This window comes from Salvelinus alpinus, chromosome 2 (assembly GCF_045679555.1).
Source record: "Salvelinus alpinus chromosome 2, SLU_Salpinus.1, whole genome shotgun sequence".
Classification (NCBI taxonomy): Eukaryota; Metazoa; Chordata; class Actinopteri; order Salmoniformes; family Salmonidae; genus Salvelinus; species Salvelinus alpinus.
In genome coordinates, this window is record NC_092087.1 from 109,619,074 (window position 1) to 109,634,725 (window position 15,652).

Here is a 15,652-nt window from a genome sequence, read left to right on the forward strand (position 1 = left end):
GTAGAGCTGCTGTCTGACAAAATCACTATTTTAGTAGTTCATTAAAGTAAATAAGGCTTTATGACTGCTGAATACCAACTATCAATCACTTAGATCATGTATTTTCAGGTAGCGATACATCCTTGGGACTTCCCTAGCCCGTTGAAGTTGACATTTAAAATGGTTAAGTTAGGGGTTTAGGGTAGGGATGTCCCAAGAATCCCAGATAGCATTGTGCATTTGTAATCGATGTGAAATGGCTAGCTAGTTAGCGGAGTGCTCGCTAATAGCGATGGTAACGATGTTTCGTGGGAGGCAGTTGTTGATGTGTGCAGAGTCCCTGGTTCGAGCCCAGGTAGGGGCGAGGAGAGGGATGGAAGCTATACTGTTACACATTCTTCGGTCTCTTTTACGTAGCAGGTGTAAAAGAAACACAAAGACAAGTAGGCCCTCAGGTTATTATGGTCATTGTAGTTTTAAAAATAGCATCTAATTATGCGTAACTGTATGTGGGGTTGTTGGAGAAGAATGTGATTGTCAGCCCTAACAATCCATTCTAGCACCTCATCAGGCTCTGTAAAAGGCTTCATTGATGACGTGTTCCTTCTATTTCAGGGGACAGCAGAGGAACTTCATCGATTCCACTCCTTCATCAATACAAGCAGTGAACATCTGAAATTCACCCTCACCTTTGATGCACATGAAACAAGTTACCGGATGGTTGGACAATACTTTTCTCGTCAATCATCTTAAATACTTCAACTAGAAATCAACCAATCCTCCATCGTTAACACAGTGGAAAGGTCAAATGCTTTATTATCTAAAAATGTAAAGTGCTGGGCGACAATGAGAAATAAAATGGTGCAGTTTGAGGCCATGTGGCAGACAGTGATGCAGGAGCTGGAGATGGAGGTCTGTTCTAGTGGGTCTGGGCAGGTGTGATGTAGTTAATGGAGACGGAGGTGTGTTCTAGTGGGTCTGGACAGGTGTGATGTAGTTAATGGAGATGGAGGTGTGTTCTAGTGGGTCTGGGCAGGTGTGATGTAGTTAATGGAGATGGAGGTGTGTTCTAGTGGGTCTGGGCAGGTGTGATGTAGTTAATGGAGATGGAGGTGTGTTCTAGTGGGTCTGGGCAGGTGTGATGTAGTTAATGGAGATGGAGGTGTGTTCTAGTGGGTCTGGGCAGGTGTGATGTAGTTAATGGAGATGGAGGTGTGTTCTAGTGGGTCTGGGCAGGTGTGATGTAGTTAATGGAGATGGAGGTGTGTTCTAGTGGGTCTGGGCAGGTGTGATGTAGTTAATGGAGATGGAGGTGTGTTCTAGTGGGTCTGGGCAGGTGTGATGTAGTTAATGGAGATGGAGGTGTGTTCTAGTGGGTCTGGGCAGGTGTGATGTAGTTAATGGAGATGGAGGTGTGTTCTAGTGGGTCTGGGCAGGTGTGATGTAGTTAATGGAGATGGAGGTGTGTTCTAGTGGGTCTGGGCAGGTGTGATGTAGTTAATGGAGATGGAGGTGTGTTCTAGTGGGTCTGGGCAGGTGTGATGTAGTTAATGGAGATGGAGGTGTGTTCTAGTGGGTCTGGGCAGGTGTGATGTAGTTAATGGAGATGGAGGTGTGTTCTAGTGGGTCTGGACAGGTGTGATGTAGTTAATGGAGATGGAGGTGTGTTATAGTGGGTCTGGGCAGGTGTGATGTAGTTAATGGAGATGGAGGTGTGTTCTAGTGGGTCTGGGCAGGTGTGATGTAGTTAATGGAGATGGAGGTGTGTTATAGTGGTTCTGGGCAGGTGTGATGTAGTTAATGGAGATGGAGGTGTGTTCTAGTGGGTCTGGGCAGGTGTGATGTAGTTAATGGAGATGGAGGTGTGTTCTAGTGGGTCTGGGCAGGTGTGATGTAGTTAATGGAGATGGAGGTGTGTTCTAGTGGGTCTGGGCAGGTGTGATGTAGTTAATGGAGATGGAGGTGTGTTCTAGTGGGTCTGGGCAGGTGTGATGTAGTTAATGGAGATGGAGGTGTGTTCTAGTGGGTCTGGGCAGGTGTGATGTAGTTAATGGAGATGGAGGTGTGTTCTAGTGGGTCTGGGCAGGTGTGATGTAGTTAATGGAGATGGAGGTGTGTTCTAGTGGGTCTGGGCAGGTGTGATGTAGTTAATGGAGATGGAGGTGTGTTCTAGTGGGTCTGGGCAGGTGTGATGTAGTTAATGGAGATGGAGGTGTGTTCTAGTGGGTCTGGGCAGGTGTGATGTAGTTAATGGAGATGGAGGTGTGTTCTAGTGGGTCTGGGCAGGTGTGATGTAGTTAATGGAGATGGAGGTGTGTTCTAGTGGGTCTGGGCAGGTGTGATGTAGTTAATGGAGATGGAGGTGTGTTCTAGTGGGTCTGGGCAGGTGTGATGTAGTTAATGGAGATGGAGGTGTGTTCTAGTGGGTCTGGGCAGGTGTGATGTAGTTAATGGAGATGGAGGTGTGTTCTAGTGGGTCTGGGCAGGTGTGATGTAGTTAATGGAGATGGAGGTGTGTTCTAGTGGGTCTGGGCAGGTGTGATGTAGTTAATGGAGATGGAGGTGTGTTCTAGTGGGTCTGGGCAGGTGTGATGTAGTTAATGGAGATGGAGGTGTGTTCTAGTGGGTCTGGGCAGGTGTGATGTAGTTAATGGAGATGGAGGTGTGTTCCAGTGGGTCTGGGCAGGTGTGATGTAGTTAATGGAGATGGAGGTGTGTTCTAGTGGGTCTGGGCAGGTGTGATGTAGTTAATGGAGATGGAGGTGTGTTCTAGTGGGTCTGGGCAGGTGTGATGTAGTTAATGTTTCTATGATGTTGTTTGTATGTGTATGTTTTGTATTGTTTATAAAATATCAAATAAAATATTAAAACATTTCCAATGCAAAATAACACCTCACAGTTCTATTTTTGGAGTTATTACATAAAACCAATCAGAATTCAGAAGAATGACAAAGTCAGGTGTGAAGTAATATGGAGGACCAGCCTATTCCCTATGATGTAAACTACAACAGAGATAACTTCAAATGTATAACTTTAAATTAAACCAATCGTTTGCACTCATGACTTGTGTGATTAAAGTAAACCAACGTTTTGGAAATACATAACGCCATCTAACCAAATATCAAAGAATGTTAGCTATATGCAGTTATCTTAGCCAGCCAGCTAACATTAGCTGTATGCAGTTATCTTAGCCAGCCAGCTAACGTTAGCTATATGCAGTTATCTTTGCCAGCCAGCTAACGTTAGCTATATGCCGTTATCTTAGCCAGCCAGCTAACGTTAGCTATATGCAGTTATCTTAGCCAGCCAGCTAACATTAGCTATATGCAGTTATCTTTGCCAGCCAGCTAACGTTAGCTATATGCAGTTATCTTAGCCAGCCAGCTAACGTTAGCTATATGCAGTTATCTTAGCCAGCCAGCTAACGTTATCTATATGCAGTTAGCCAACCAGCTAACGTTGGCTATTTAGCCAACTAGCTATTAGCCTAACCAGCGTAGCCAACCCGCACGGTTTATGGTCAGCGAGACCAACTAACGTTACCGGAGAAAAAGTTACAAAACTCCCGTAGTCTAATTCACAGAAAACATGCTGAAAAGTAGTGATGGGGAAACAAAGCTTCCTGAAGCATTGGCGTTTTCCAGCCAAATGTGTCAACAACAAAAAAAAGGTTCATTACTCAATGATTTGAGCGACACAGAATTTAGAACAGCCACATTTTATAGATGAAGTCACACGCCGTAGCAGCGTAGCCAATATGTCATATATTAAACCACTGGCCGTGTTCGAGAGCATCAAATCCATGCTGCGTTGTGGGTAAACGGTGACTGGCTGACTGATTTATAAATAATAATGAGTAGTTATTAATGATGAAAGGTGATTTGTAAATTAGTCAGTCAGCAGCCACGTGCACTGTCGGCTGCAATGTCGAACGAGCCCAATACCAAACCAATCAGGTGTTCGACGAAATTACTCTTCAGACGTCATTGATCACGTGCTGCTGATAAATTTACACTGCTTTGAATTATACCGCTTAGCGACTTCAGTACATGCCTCATAGCTCCAGTCTTAAACTTAACCCGGATCCTGCTGAAGAAGAGAAGGTCTGCTGGATGGAGAAAGAAGCTCTCGTGAAGGAGGAGGGGGAAGAGGAGGCTGTTACAATACAAAAACAAGTAGAGAGTGAGGCTGTTACAGTGAAATAATTATTATTGAAAAATATAACAAATGCCTCATGAGCTGAGTTCAACTGTTTGCCCCATCAGAACCCCAAATAAGCTTTTTTTACTCCAATGTTTAGAAACAATGTAAATCAACCATGTATAGCCTCAACATGGTTAAAACTATAATGTTGATATCATGGATGGTCAGTCCTTTCATCCATAGTCTGTCTATGAATTTGAGAGTAGTTACATTTCTCCAGCCCCATCCATCATTTTATGACCAAAACAGTGGTGGAATTACTGCTTGGTTATTGGTTGAACTGCAGATTTGTTGGTTGATTGATGTGTCGCTTTTTTAAAGGGGCAACCTAGTTTTTAAACAAACAAAATGGCTGCCCAGAGTCCTGAGCTGTGTTAGAATACTCATACTAAATATACTACTTGTGAAGTAAATTGAGTATATAGTCTGCTTATTGGTCATAGTATGATGTAGTTAGTATGCCAAAAGTTCCCGGATGTCGTACTAAATTCGCCAAAATATGACGTATACATGCAGTACTTTAGGGCCCATAATGCAATTCTTCAGGAAATGGGCGTGGCTTCAACGTTTTGAGATTTGAAGAAAATGGGGGAAAATATGCAGCTGAAGTCCAACGAGAGAGCGGATACAAATGAACTGCTTTAAATAATTATGACAAATGTTGAGCAATGCAATAAAGTAATGACTTTTCAAATAAGTTACGTTACACGTTATGTTAGCTACACTATCCTTACAAAACGCATAGCATATCTTTACAGCAGTATGTACCAGTATGTGAGCTAGCTACCTAACGTTAGTTGGCTACTCATACATCAGACTTGCCAGTATAGTAACTATATTCTAACTAACTACCCAATATTTATTGACTTGATTAGAGCGCAGAATAACTGATGTATTTAATAACGCTCAACACCCGTTGAATACAGTTCGTCACCAACGCTCTGGATAACATGAAAACAGCCTAACCAGCTCTGCTAGGGCAAGTAAAATGGTAAGAATGAGGTTTTCTCTGATTTGTGTCTAGCAAGCTATCCAACGTTAGCCAGTTAGCTTGGATGCTTTACTGTCATTGTGAGGTCAGAACGGTTGGATCGACTCTACTCCTCAGCCATATAGTATTTGTTTACAAACAGTGGCGTTATACGAGCTTATGTTTTGGTTTCTGGTGGGGTAATACGGTTGAATGGCGAAGTGCGTCTTTCAGGTGATTCTGCCACTGTGACGTATAATCTAGTGGACGGGACGCTTCTTCAACATCTACAGCTAGTCAGACACCTTGGTTCACTAACTTTATGGAAAAAGGTTTATTCAATAAATCTAGCAACTCCTCCCATACTGGGAAAATACAGGAATACACACTCAGAGCCTCCTGACTGGGCCTTGTTTACACCTCCAAGGAGCCCCCCTCACACATTAATATACACTCAGAGCCTACGAGGCTTTTCTAAAAAACTCACTTTGCGTGGTTCGCTCACCTCTTTTTTTAAAACTAGGTTTGAGATTTGGTATCCACTCGGCTCGCTGCCTCTCAGATCAAAGGTGGGTCCATCTGCTCCATTCCCAAAGTGTGGTCTCCCTGAGATCCCAGGTTAGAGGGATCCCTGGTGCAACATTTACCCAGGTCATCAGGAGCATCACCAAGTGAAGATTAACATCCCCAAATGTGGTTAATTTCTTTCATATCAAATGAGACAAACTTATCACACAAGTCAGAGATATTCTTAAACTAAATCTTTATTCACTTATTAATAAGGGAGCAGGTCAATACAACGCACACATATAAAGTGAATCAATTGAGTGCTCTACGATAATGATGGCTGGTCGACAAATCACTGACAGATGATTCGTTGAGAGGCACGAGAAAAAAGTACAAAGGTCTTTTATAGCCAAGATACACCCCTTTCAACCTACATGACGGACAACAGATGTATAGAACGGGTCACAAGGTTAAGATTTGTATGAAAGATACCTATAATTCTCAGCAGACAGTATCTGCTGTAAAAAAACAAAAACTTTACACTCTTTGTGTAGAGACCAGGGTCTGGCCCTGGGGTCATCTCTCCCTGGTACCATATAGAACAGAAACATTAACTCATGCTCTGGAATGTGGTCTCTTCAGGTTTTATCACCCAAAAGACATTGTAAATCTCACAGGTAGTATTACAATCACCTGTCAGTGTTTTCTCCCAGAGGCCATCCTCAGTAGAACACAGACACAATAGTTCTAAGAACCCTCTCTTCTGTTGCATAAAACAACCATTTGATGCAACAAAAGTATTATAACAATGTTGCAATTTTGCTCTCAGTGTCCACTGAAAGTTGACTAGTAACAACAACTGGGACCTAAAAGACACCCACCATGAGACCCACTAAATCTGCCCAAGAAGATGCAAACAAAAGGAAAATCCACACCAAACTTAGACAGGAAGCAAACCAAAAAAGTGGAGCAACTAAAGGTGTTGACTCTCCACATCTATCAAGACAACTGGAGCACTGGGCCAGACACTCTTAAATAGAACCTGGACCAGCTCAGGTGAAACACCTTCCCACTAACGAGATGGACAAGCCAGCACAGGTGTAACACATACTGACTAACGAGGTGAAACCAATCAGTGCGTCCTACGTGCTAACGAGCTAGACGTGCTAACGAGCTAGACGTGCTAACGAGCTAGACGTGCTAACGAGCTAGACGTGCTAACGAGCTAGACGTGCTAACGAGCTAGACGTGCTAAAGCTAACCAAAGCCTGTAAAACCTTCCCCTTTAAGACAACAAATATATCCTATATTTTTGATGGACAAGTTTGCTCACCACCAACAGAAAACAACTTCCATTTCACATTATAATCAACTACAATGCTTCACCTTCACCAATATAAACATGGTGTCTGTCTAACAACAATTAAAAACAAGTTTTATTTTTCCCACAAAGATAGCTTCTAGAACTCTCGTCTTCCTAAAACTCACCAGCTTCTAGAACTCTCGTCCCCTTGGAACGAGCCCAAACAAAACTCGTCTCCAATATGGAAAAACGCGCAGTCAAAATAAATTGTGATCCATGGCAACGCACTGGCTAAACGCAAAACACAAAACATTTTGACTGCCCACCCATAACAATCAGCAACCAAGTTGTCCTCACCACGGACATGTCTAATTTCAAGAGGAAACTCCTGCAATATAAAATATCCGTAGTAACTTTCCACCTCACTGCGGAGCTTCTCTCTCTTTTCAGGGTTCACTCGATAGGCATGTTGTTGGATCGGGGCCCAGTCCCCAATGTCATGCTCTAGTACATTTGGGTTGGCACATCTGAGAATTAACCTTGATATTCTAAAAGCAGGGCAACAATGTCAATATAATTATCAGTTGGTTGCATAAATAATTATCATTACCAAATGTAACATGAAATGTAAATATGAAATATTTGGTTGCATAGTTGCTTGGTAGGATAGCCCAATGTCAAAACACAGTTTTAACATGTCCAAATCAATAACCAATATGCAGAAACAGTTTGGGATAAATTGAAAACCTAACGTGTGGTATATACACAAACATCTGCCACAATAATAATATTTTTTAAAACAATCTCCTTATAAACTGCACAAGCACCAGAAACGCTGTTGTTTTGACAAGTAGCAATAAATCACTGATATCGATTAGGGGGGAAATCAGGTTGTAGGTGCTGTTGAAACTAACAACAACAAAAAAACATGGAAATGGGAGATATCTTTCACCTCACTGGTTAGAGGACAACCTGCAGAAAACAGTCAGCTACATTTTGGAGTGATGCATTTAAATGTAGGGGTCGCTAAACAAACGAACACAACCCTTATTTGTCATCACTCATCGATATCATGTCAAAATTAATTGTGTGACAGAAGGGAGATGAGGTTACGCGTCCTGTTAAAACTAACAGCTCAAAAACCACACAGAATATGGGAATAATGTGTACATCCCTGATTAGAGGACAATTTGTAGAAAATAGATCGCTACATTTTGAAGTGTTGCATTTTGATTCAAGTGGGTCACCAACATGGTAAATGTAACACAGCTCTTTTTGTGTTAGTCACTTTTTGTTAAATCACATAAATAGTACTCTTCCAATTCAGAGCCTGGATTTCCCCCCTGAGGCTAATATCCATATCATGTTGAAATCAATAGAACAGGGGGCAAACATTTAGGCTTCTACATTGTGACATCATTTAAATACTCCTACTACAATGTTAAAACATTTTACATTGTGACATTAATTCATTGATATCATGAAACAACTCCTTCATGTATTTTCTGATGTTTAATCAGAGATCTTTTATCAGTGTACCTCTTCCCACATTGATCACAGCTATGAGGTTTCTCTCCCGTGTGTGTTCTCTGGTGTACAGTCAGATTGCTAAATGTAGTAAAACTCTTCCCACATTGACCACAGGTATAAGATTTCTCTCCTGTGTGTATTCTCTGGTGTACAGTCAGATTGCTAGATGTAGTAAAACTCTTCCCACATTGACCACAGGTATAAGATTTCTCTCCTGTGTGTATTCTCTGGTGTGATGTCAACTGGTCAGATCGACCAAAACTCTTTCCACATTGACCACAGCTATAAGATTTCTCTCCTGTGTGTATTATCTGGTGTGATGTCAGCTGGCCAGATTGACCAAAACTCTTTCCACATTGACCACAGCTATAAGGTTTCTCTCCTGTATGTGTTCTCTGGTGTACAGTCAGTTGGGCAGATGTAGTAAAACTCTTCCCACATTGATCACAGCTATACGGTTTCTCTCCTGTGTGTGTTCTCTGGTGTATAGTCAGAGAGCCAGATGTAGTAAAACTCTTTCCACATTGACCACAGCTATAAGATTTCTCTCCTGTGTGTATTCTCTGGTGTAGAGTCAGAGTGCTAGATTGACCAAAACTCTTCCCACATTGACCACAGCTATAAGGTTTCTCTCCTGTGTGTATTCTCTGGTGTACAATAAGATGGCTAGATATATCAAAACTCTTCCCACATTGAGTACAGCTATAAGATTTATCTCCTGTGTGTGTTCTCTGGTGTGATGTCAGCTGGCCAGATCGACCAAAACTCTTTCCACATTGACCACAGCTATAAGATTTCTCTCCTGTGTGTATTATCTGGTGTGATGTCAGCTGGCCAGATTGACCAAAACTCTTCCCACATTGATCACAGCTATAAGGTTTCTCTCCAGTGTGTATTCTCTGGTGTAGAGTCAGAGTGCCAGATTGACCAAAACTCTTCCCACATTGACCACAGCTATACGGTTTCTCTCCTGTGTGTGTTCTCTTGTGTGATATCAGGTTGCTTAGCTGAGTAAAACTCTTACCACATTGAGTACAGCTAAAAGATTTCTCTCCTGTGTGTGTTCTCTGGTGTATCTTCAGATGGCCAGATGTAACAAAACTCTTCCCACATTGATCACAGCTATACGGTTTCTCTCCTGTGTGTGTTCTCTGGTGTAAAGTCAGAGAGCCAGATGTAGTAAAACTCTTCCCACATTGACCACAGCTATAAGATTTTTCTCCTGTGTGTGTTCTCTGGTGTAGAGTCAGAGTGCCAGATTGACCAAAACTCTTCCCACATTGACCACAGCTATAAGGTTTCTCTCCTGTGTGTATTCTCTGGTGTACAATAAGATGGCTAGATGTATCAAAACTCTTCCCACATTGAACACAGATATAAGGTTTCTCTCCTGTGTGTATTCTCTGGTGTGATGTCAGATGGCCATATCGGCCAAAACTCTTTCCACATTGATCACAGCTATAAGGTTTCTCTCCTGTGTGTGTTCTCTGATGTATCTTCAGATGGCCAGATGTAACAAAACTCTTCCCACATTGATCACAGCTATACGGTTTCTCTCCTGTGTGTGTTCTCTGGTGTATCTTCAGATGGCCAGATGTAACAAAACTCTTCCCACATTGATCACAGCTATACGGTTTCTCTCCTGTGTGTGTTCTCTGGTGTGATATCAGGCTGGTTGAATGAGTAAAACTCTTCCCACATTGAACACAGCTATAAGATTTCTCTCCTGTGTGTGTTCTCTGATGAATTTTAATTCCTGATGAGGAGGTGAATCTCTTCCCACAGTCAGAGCAGCAGTGAGATTTCTTCCCTGTGGATCTCTGCGGGTGTTTCTTGAGGTGTTCTGATGTGGAGAAACTCTTCTCTGCCTTGTCAGCATCATGAGGTTGTTGAGGCTCCCCAGAGGACCCATGGTAGTCCCGTCTCTCTCCTGTGTGAACAACAAAGTCAGACAGGTGGTAAAGGCCCACAACAGCGGAAATCCACTGTAAAAAGTGATGCCAACAGCGTAGCCATGATGTTGTACAACAATTGACGTCTGTAATAAATGTTCAAATTATTTGACAATTGTCTTAAAATGAGCAACAATAGTCATATTTTGTCTTGTTTTCACATTAGTAGTAACATCGATGATTGTAGGCTAGAAATAAGTTATTCATGTTGTTGAAACTCTAAGCAGTGTGCCAGACGACTTTTGGTCTCCAATATAGGCCCCTTTCTGTGTTTAATAAAATTGAGGCACGAGGGCGATGGACACATAATTTCAATGCAGAAACTCCTCCCTGCTAATGAGGACACCGATAGCCACTAGCACAGTCAGTGTAGTCAGCTGAGCTATCCCCATTGAGACCGTGTCTGTGCCTCGACCTAGGTTGGGCAAAACTAAACATGGCGGTGTTCGCCTTCGCAATCTCACTAGAATAAAGACCTCCTCCATGCCTGCCATTATTGAAAGAGATTGTGATACCTCACATCTCAAAATAGGGCTACTCAATATTAGATCCCTCACTTCAAAGGCAGTTATAGTCAATGAACTAATCACTGATCATAATCTTGATGTGATTGGCCTGATTGAAACATGGCCAATCACATCTGTGTTAAATGAGGCCTCACCTCCTGGTTACACTAGTGACCATATCCCCCGTGCATCCCGCAAAGGCGGAGGTGTTGCTAACATTTATGATAGCAAATTTCAATTTACAAAAAAAATAATGACGTTTTCGTCTTTTGAGCTTCTAGTCATGAAATCTATGCAGCCTACTCAATCACTTTTTATAGCTACTGTTTACAGGCCTCCTGGGCCATATACAGCGTTCCTCTCTGAGTTCCCTGAATTCCTATCGGACCTTGTAGTCATAGCAGATCATATTCTAATTTTTGGTGATTTTAATATTCATATGGAGAAGTCCACAGACCCACTCCAAAAGGCTTTCGGAGCCATCATCGACTCAGTGGGTTTTGTCCAACATGTCTCTGGACCTACTCACTGCCACAGTCATACTCTGGACCTAGTTTTGTCTCATGGAATAAATGTTGTAGATCTTAATGTTTTTCCTCATAATCCTGGACTATCGGACCACCATTTTATTACGTTTGCAATCGCAACAAATAATCTGCTCAGACCAAGGATCATCAAAAGTCATGCTATACATTCTCAGACAACCCAAAGATTCCTCGATGCCCTTCCAGACTCCCTCTGCTTACCCAAGGACGTCAGAGGACAAAAATCAGGTAACCACCTAACTGAGGAACTCAATTTAACCTTGCGCAATACCCTAGATGAAGTCGCACCCCTAAAAACTAAAAACATTTGTCATAAGAAACTAGCTCCCTGGTATACAGAAAATACCCGAGCTCTGAAGCAAGCTTCCAGAAAATTGGAACGGAAATGGCACCACAACAAACTGGAAGTCTTCCGACTAGCTTGGAAAGACAGTACCGTGCAGTATCGAAGAGCCCTCACTGCTGCTCGATCCTCTTACTTTTCCAAGAAGTTAATTGAGGAAAATAAGAACAATCCTAAATGTATTTTTGGTAGTAATAAATTCATGAACTTCTTTGAGGAAAAGATCATGATCATTAGAAAGCAAATTACGGACTCCTCTTTAAATCTGCGTATTACTCCAAAGCAGTAGTCCTGAGTCTGCACAGCTCTGCCAGGGCCTAGGATCAAGGGAGACACTCAAGTGTTTTAGTATTATGTCTCTTGACACAATGATGAAAATATTCATGGCCTCTAAACCTTCAAGCTGCATACTGGACCCTTTTCCAACTTAACAACTGAAAGAGCTGCTTCCTGTGCTTGGCCCTCCTATGTTGAACATAATAAATGGCTCTCTATCCAACGGATGTGTACCAAACACTAAAAATGGCAGTAATAAAGCCTCTCTTGAAAAAGCCAAACCTTGACCCAGAAAATGTAAAAAAAAATATCGGTCTATATCGAATCTCCCATTCCTCTCAAACATTTTTAGAAAAAGCCCGTTGCACAGCCTTCCTGAAGACAAACAATGTATACGAAATGCTTCAGTCTGGTTTTAGACCCCATCATAGCACTGAGACTGCACTTGTGAAGGTGGTAAATGACCTTTTAATGGCGTCAGACTGAGGCTCTGCATCTGTCCTCGTGCTCCTAGACCTTAGTGCTGCTTTTGATACCATCGATCACCACATTCTTTTGGAGAGATTGGAAACCCAAATTGGTCTACACGGACAAGTTCTGGCCTTGTCTTATCTGTTGGAAAGATATCAGTTTGTCTCTGTGGATGGTTTGTCCTCTGACAAATCAACTGTAAATTTTGGTGTTCCTCACGGTTCCGTTTTAGGACCACTATTGTTTTCACTATATATTCTACCTCTTGGTGATGTCATTCGAAAACATAATGTTAACTTTCACTGCTATGCAGATGACACACAGCTGTACATTTCGATGAAACATGGTGAAGCCCCAAAATTGCCCTCGCTGGAAGCCTGTGTTTCAGACATAAGGAAGTGGATGGCTGAAAACTTTCTACTTTTAAACTCGGACAAAACAGAGATGCTTGTTCTAGGTCCCAAGAAACAAAGAGATCTTCTGTTAAATCTGACAATTAATCTTGATGTTTGCACAGTCGTCTCAAATAAAACTGTGAAGGACCTCGGCGTTACTCTCGACCCTGATCTCTCTTTTGACGAACATATCAAACAGACTGTTTCAAGGACAGCTTTTTTCCATCTACGTAACATTGCAATAATCAGACATTTTCTGTAGAAAAATGATGCAGAAAAATTCATCCATGCTTTTTTCCCTTCTAGGTTAGACTACTGCAATGCTCTACTTTCCGGCTATCCGGATAAAGCACTAAATAAACTTCAGTTCGTGCTAAATACGGCTGCTAGAATCTTGACTAGAACCCAAAAATGTGATCATATTACTCCAGTGCTAGCCACTCTACACTGGCTTCCTGTTAAGGCAAGGGCTGATTTCAAGGTTTTACTGCTAACCTACAAAGCATTACATGGGCTTGCTCCTACCTATCTTTCCGATTTGGTCCTGCCGTACATACCTACACGTACGCTACGGTCACAAGATGCAGGCCTCCTAATTGTCCCTAGAATTTCTAAGCAAACAGCTGGAGGCAGGGCTTTCTCCTATAGATCTCTATTTTTATGGAATGGTCTGCCTACCCAAGTGAGAGACGCAGACTCAGTCTCAACCTTTAAGTCTTTATTGAAGAATAATCTCTTCAGTAGGTCCTATGATTTAGTGTAGTCCAGCCCAGGAGTGTGAAGGTGAACGGAAAGGCACTGGAGCAACGAACCGCCCTTGCTGTACAGCCTGGCCGGTTCCCCTCTCTCCACTGGGATTCTCTGCCTCTAACCCTATTACAGGGGCTGAGTCACTGGCTTACTGGTACTATTCCATGCCGTGCCTAGGAGGGGTGCTTCACTTGAGTGGGTTGAGTCACTGACGTGATCTTCCTGTCTGGGTAGCCCCCCCTTGGGTTGTGCCGTGGCGGAGATCTTTGTGGGCTATACTCGGCCTTGTCTCAGGATGGTAAGTTGGTGGTTGAAGATAGCCCTCTAGTGGTGTGGGGGCTGTGCTTTGGCAAAGTGGGTGGGGTTATATCCTTCCTGTTTGGCCCTGTCCGGGGGTATCATCGGATGGGGCCACAGTGTCTCCTGACCCCTCCTGTCTCAGCCTCCAGTATTTATGCAGTAGTAGTTTATGTGTCGGGGGGCTAGGGTCAGTCTGTTATATCTGGAGTATTTCTCCTGTCTTATCCGGATTCCTGTGTGAATTTAAGTATGCTCTCTCTAATTCTCTTTTTCTCTCTTTCTTTCTTTCTCTCGGAGGACCTGAGCCCTAGGACCATGCCTCAGGACTACCTGGCATGATGACTCCTTGCTGTCCCCAGTCCACCTGGCCGTGCTGCTGCTCCAGTTTCAACTGTTCTGCCTGCGGCTATGGAACCCTGACCTGTTCACTGGACGTGCTACCTGTCCCAGACCTGCTGTTTTCAACTCTCTAGAGACAGCAGGAGCGGTAGAGATACTCTCAATGATCGGCTATGAAAAGCCAACTGACATTTACTCCTGAGGTGCTGACTTGTTGCACCCTCGACAACTACTGTGATTATTATTATTTGACCATGCTGGTCATTTATGAACATTTGAACATCTTGGCCATGTTCTGTTATAATCTCCACCTGGCACAGCCATAAAAGGACTGGCCACCCCTCATAGCCTGGTTCCTCTCTAGGTTTCTTCCTAGGTTTTGGCCTTTCTAGGGAGTTTTTCCTAGCCACCGTGCTTCTACACCTGCATTGCTTGCTGTTTGGGCTTTTAGGCTGGGTTTCTGTATAAGCACTTTGAGATATCAGTTGATGTAAGAAGGGCTATATAAATACATTTGATTTGATGTAGTATATCTGCCTGGAGCAAAAATGGTGAGCAAAGATTTTAGTTTTTCACAATGTATTCTGAATGGGAACGGGGGAAAACTCAGGGGAGTACCCTCCATTTCCAGGTTGCTTATGAGTGCATTTCACACTACTTTGGATTATAATTGTAATGCTCGTTTGAATGTCCTGCTTAATATAATGTTTGTGTCATCATCGCAAATCAACCGCTTTGTACTTTTAAAAACCACTTCAACCTGTAAAATGCTCTTTGGCTTTTCCATCAACCTGACAATAAGGGTTTGTAAACTAAGTGTTTGCCAAATTGTCCATTTGGGTGTAGACAATAAAGATAAGATTATTTTTTATTTAATTTTCTTATTTCACCTTTACGCAGTTTAGAGTGTTGATTAAGGATGTAACTGTTGTTTATATTTAAATTGTATTTATTTAACTATTGAATTTTAATGATGTCACAATGTAGAATGTTTTTTTTAATGTAACCTTTATTTAACCAGGTAGGCAAGTTGAGAACAAGTTCTCATTTACAATTGTGACCTGGCCAAGATAAAGCAAAGCAGTTCGACACATACAACAGAGTTACACATGGAGCAAAACAAACATACGGTCAATAATACAGTAGAAAAATAAGGCTATATACAATATGAGCAAATGAGGTGAGATGAGGGAGGTAAAGGCAAAAAAAGGCAATGGTAGCGAAGTAAATACAATATAGCAAGTAAAACACTGGAATGGTAGATTTGCAGTGGAAGAATGTGC

At 42.3% G+C, this 15,652-nt stretch overlaps 4 protein-coding genes across 3 annotated transcripts in view; 1 reads left to right on the forward strand and 3 right to left on the reverse strand.

The window, feature by feature from the left end:
- Window positions 1–15,652, forward strand: part of LOC139548377 (zinc finger protein ZFP2-like) — a 372,237-nt gene that overhangs the window by 242,475 nt on the left and 114,110 nt on the right.
- The window catches only part of LOC139548823 (zinc finger protein 180-like), a 223,334-nt gene that overhangs the window by 104,576 nt on the left and 103,106 nt on the right, over window positions 1–15,652 (reverse strand). The gene's annotated exons all lie outside the window — the stretch shown is intronic.
- The window catches only part of LOC139550409 (zinc finger protein 271-like), a 57,609-nt gene that overhangs the window by 34,395 nt on the left and 7,562 nt on the right, over window positions 1–15,652 (reverse strand). The window lies entirely within an intron of this gene.
- On the reverse strand, window positions 6,925–10,836 carry LOC139552219 (zinc finger protein 850-like). The gene is made up of 2 exons (XM_071363734.1): window positions 10,791–10,836; window positions 6,925–10,530 (listed from the first exon to the last, which is right to left on the reverse strand). Exons 1-2 carry the CDS (start codon window positions 10,834–10,836, stop codon window positions 8,441–8,443), a joined length of 2,136 nt encoding a protein of 711 aa, XP_071219835.1. The 3' UTR covers window positions 6,925–8,440.

Bases quoted from the DNA above. Each gene is read 5' to 3' on its own strand.
- LOC139552219 (XM_071363734.1), bottom strand. From the start codon at position 10,836: ATGGGGATAGCTCAGCTGACTACACTGACTGTGCTAGTGGCTATCG. The intron at 10,531-10,790 runs GTGTCCTCATTA...CATTTATTACAG, and splicing joins GACTGTGCTAGTGGCTATCG to ACGTCAATTGTTGTACAACA.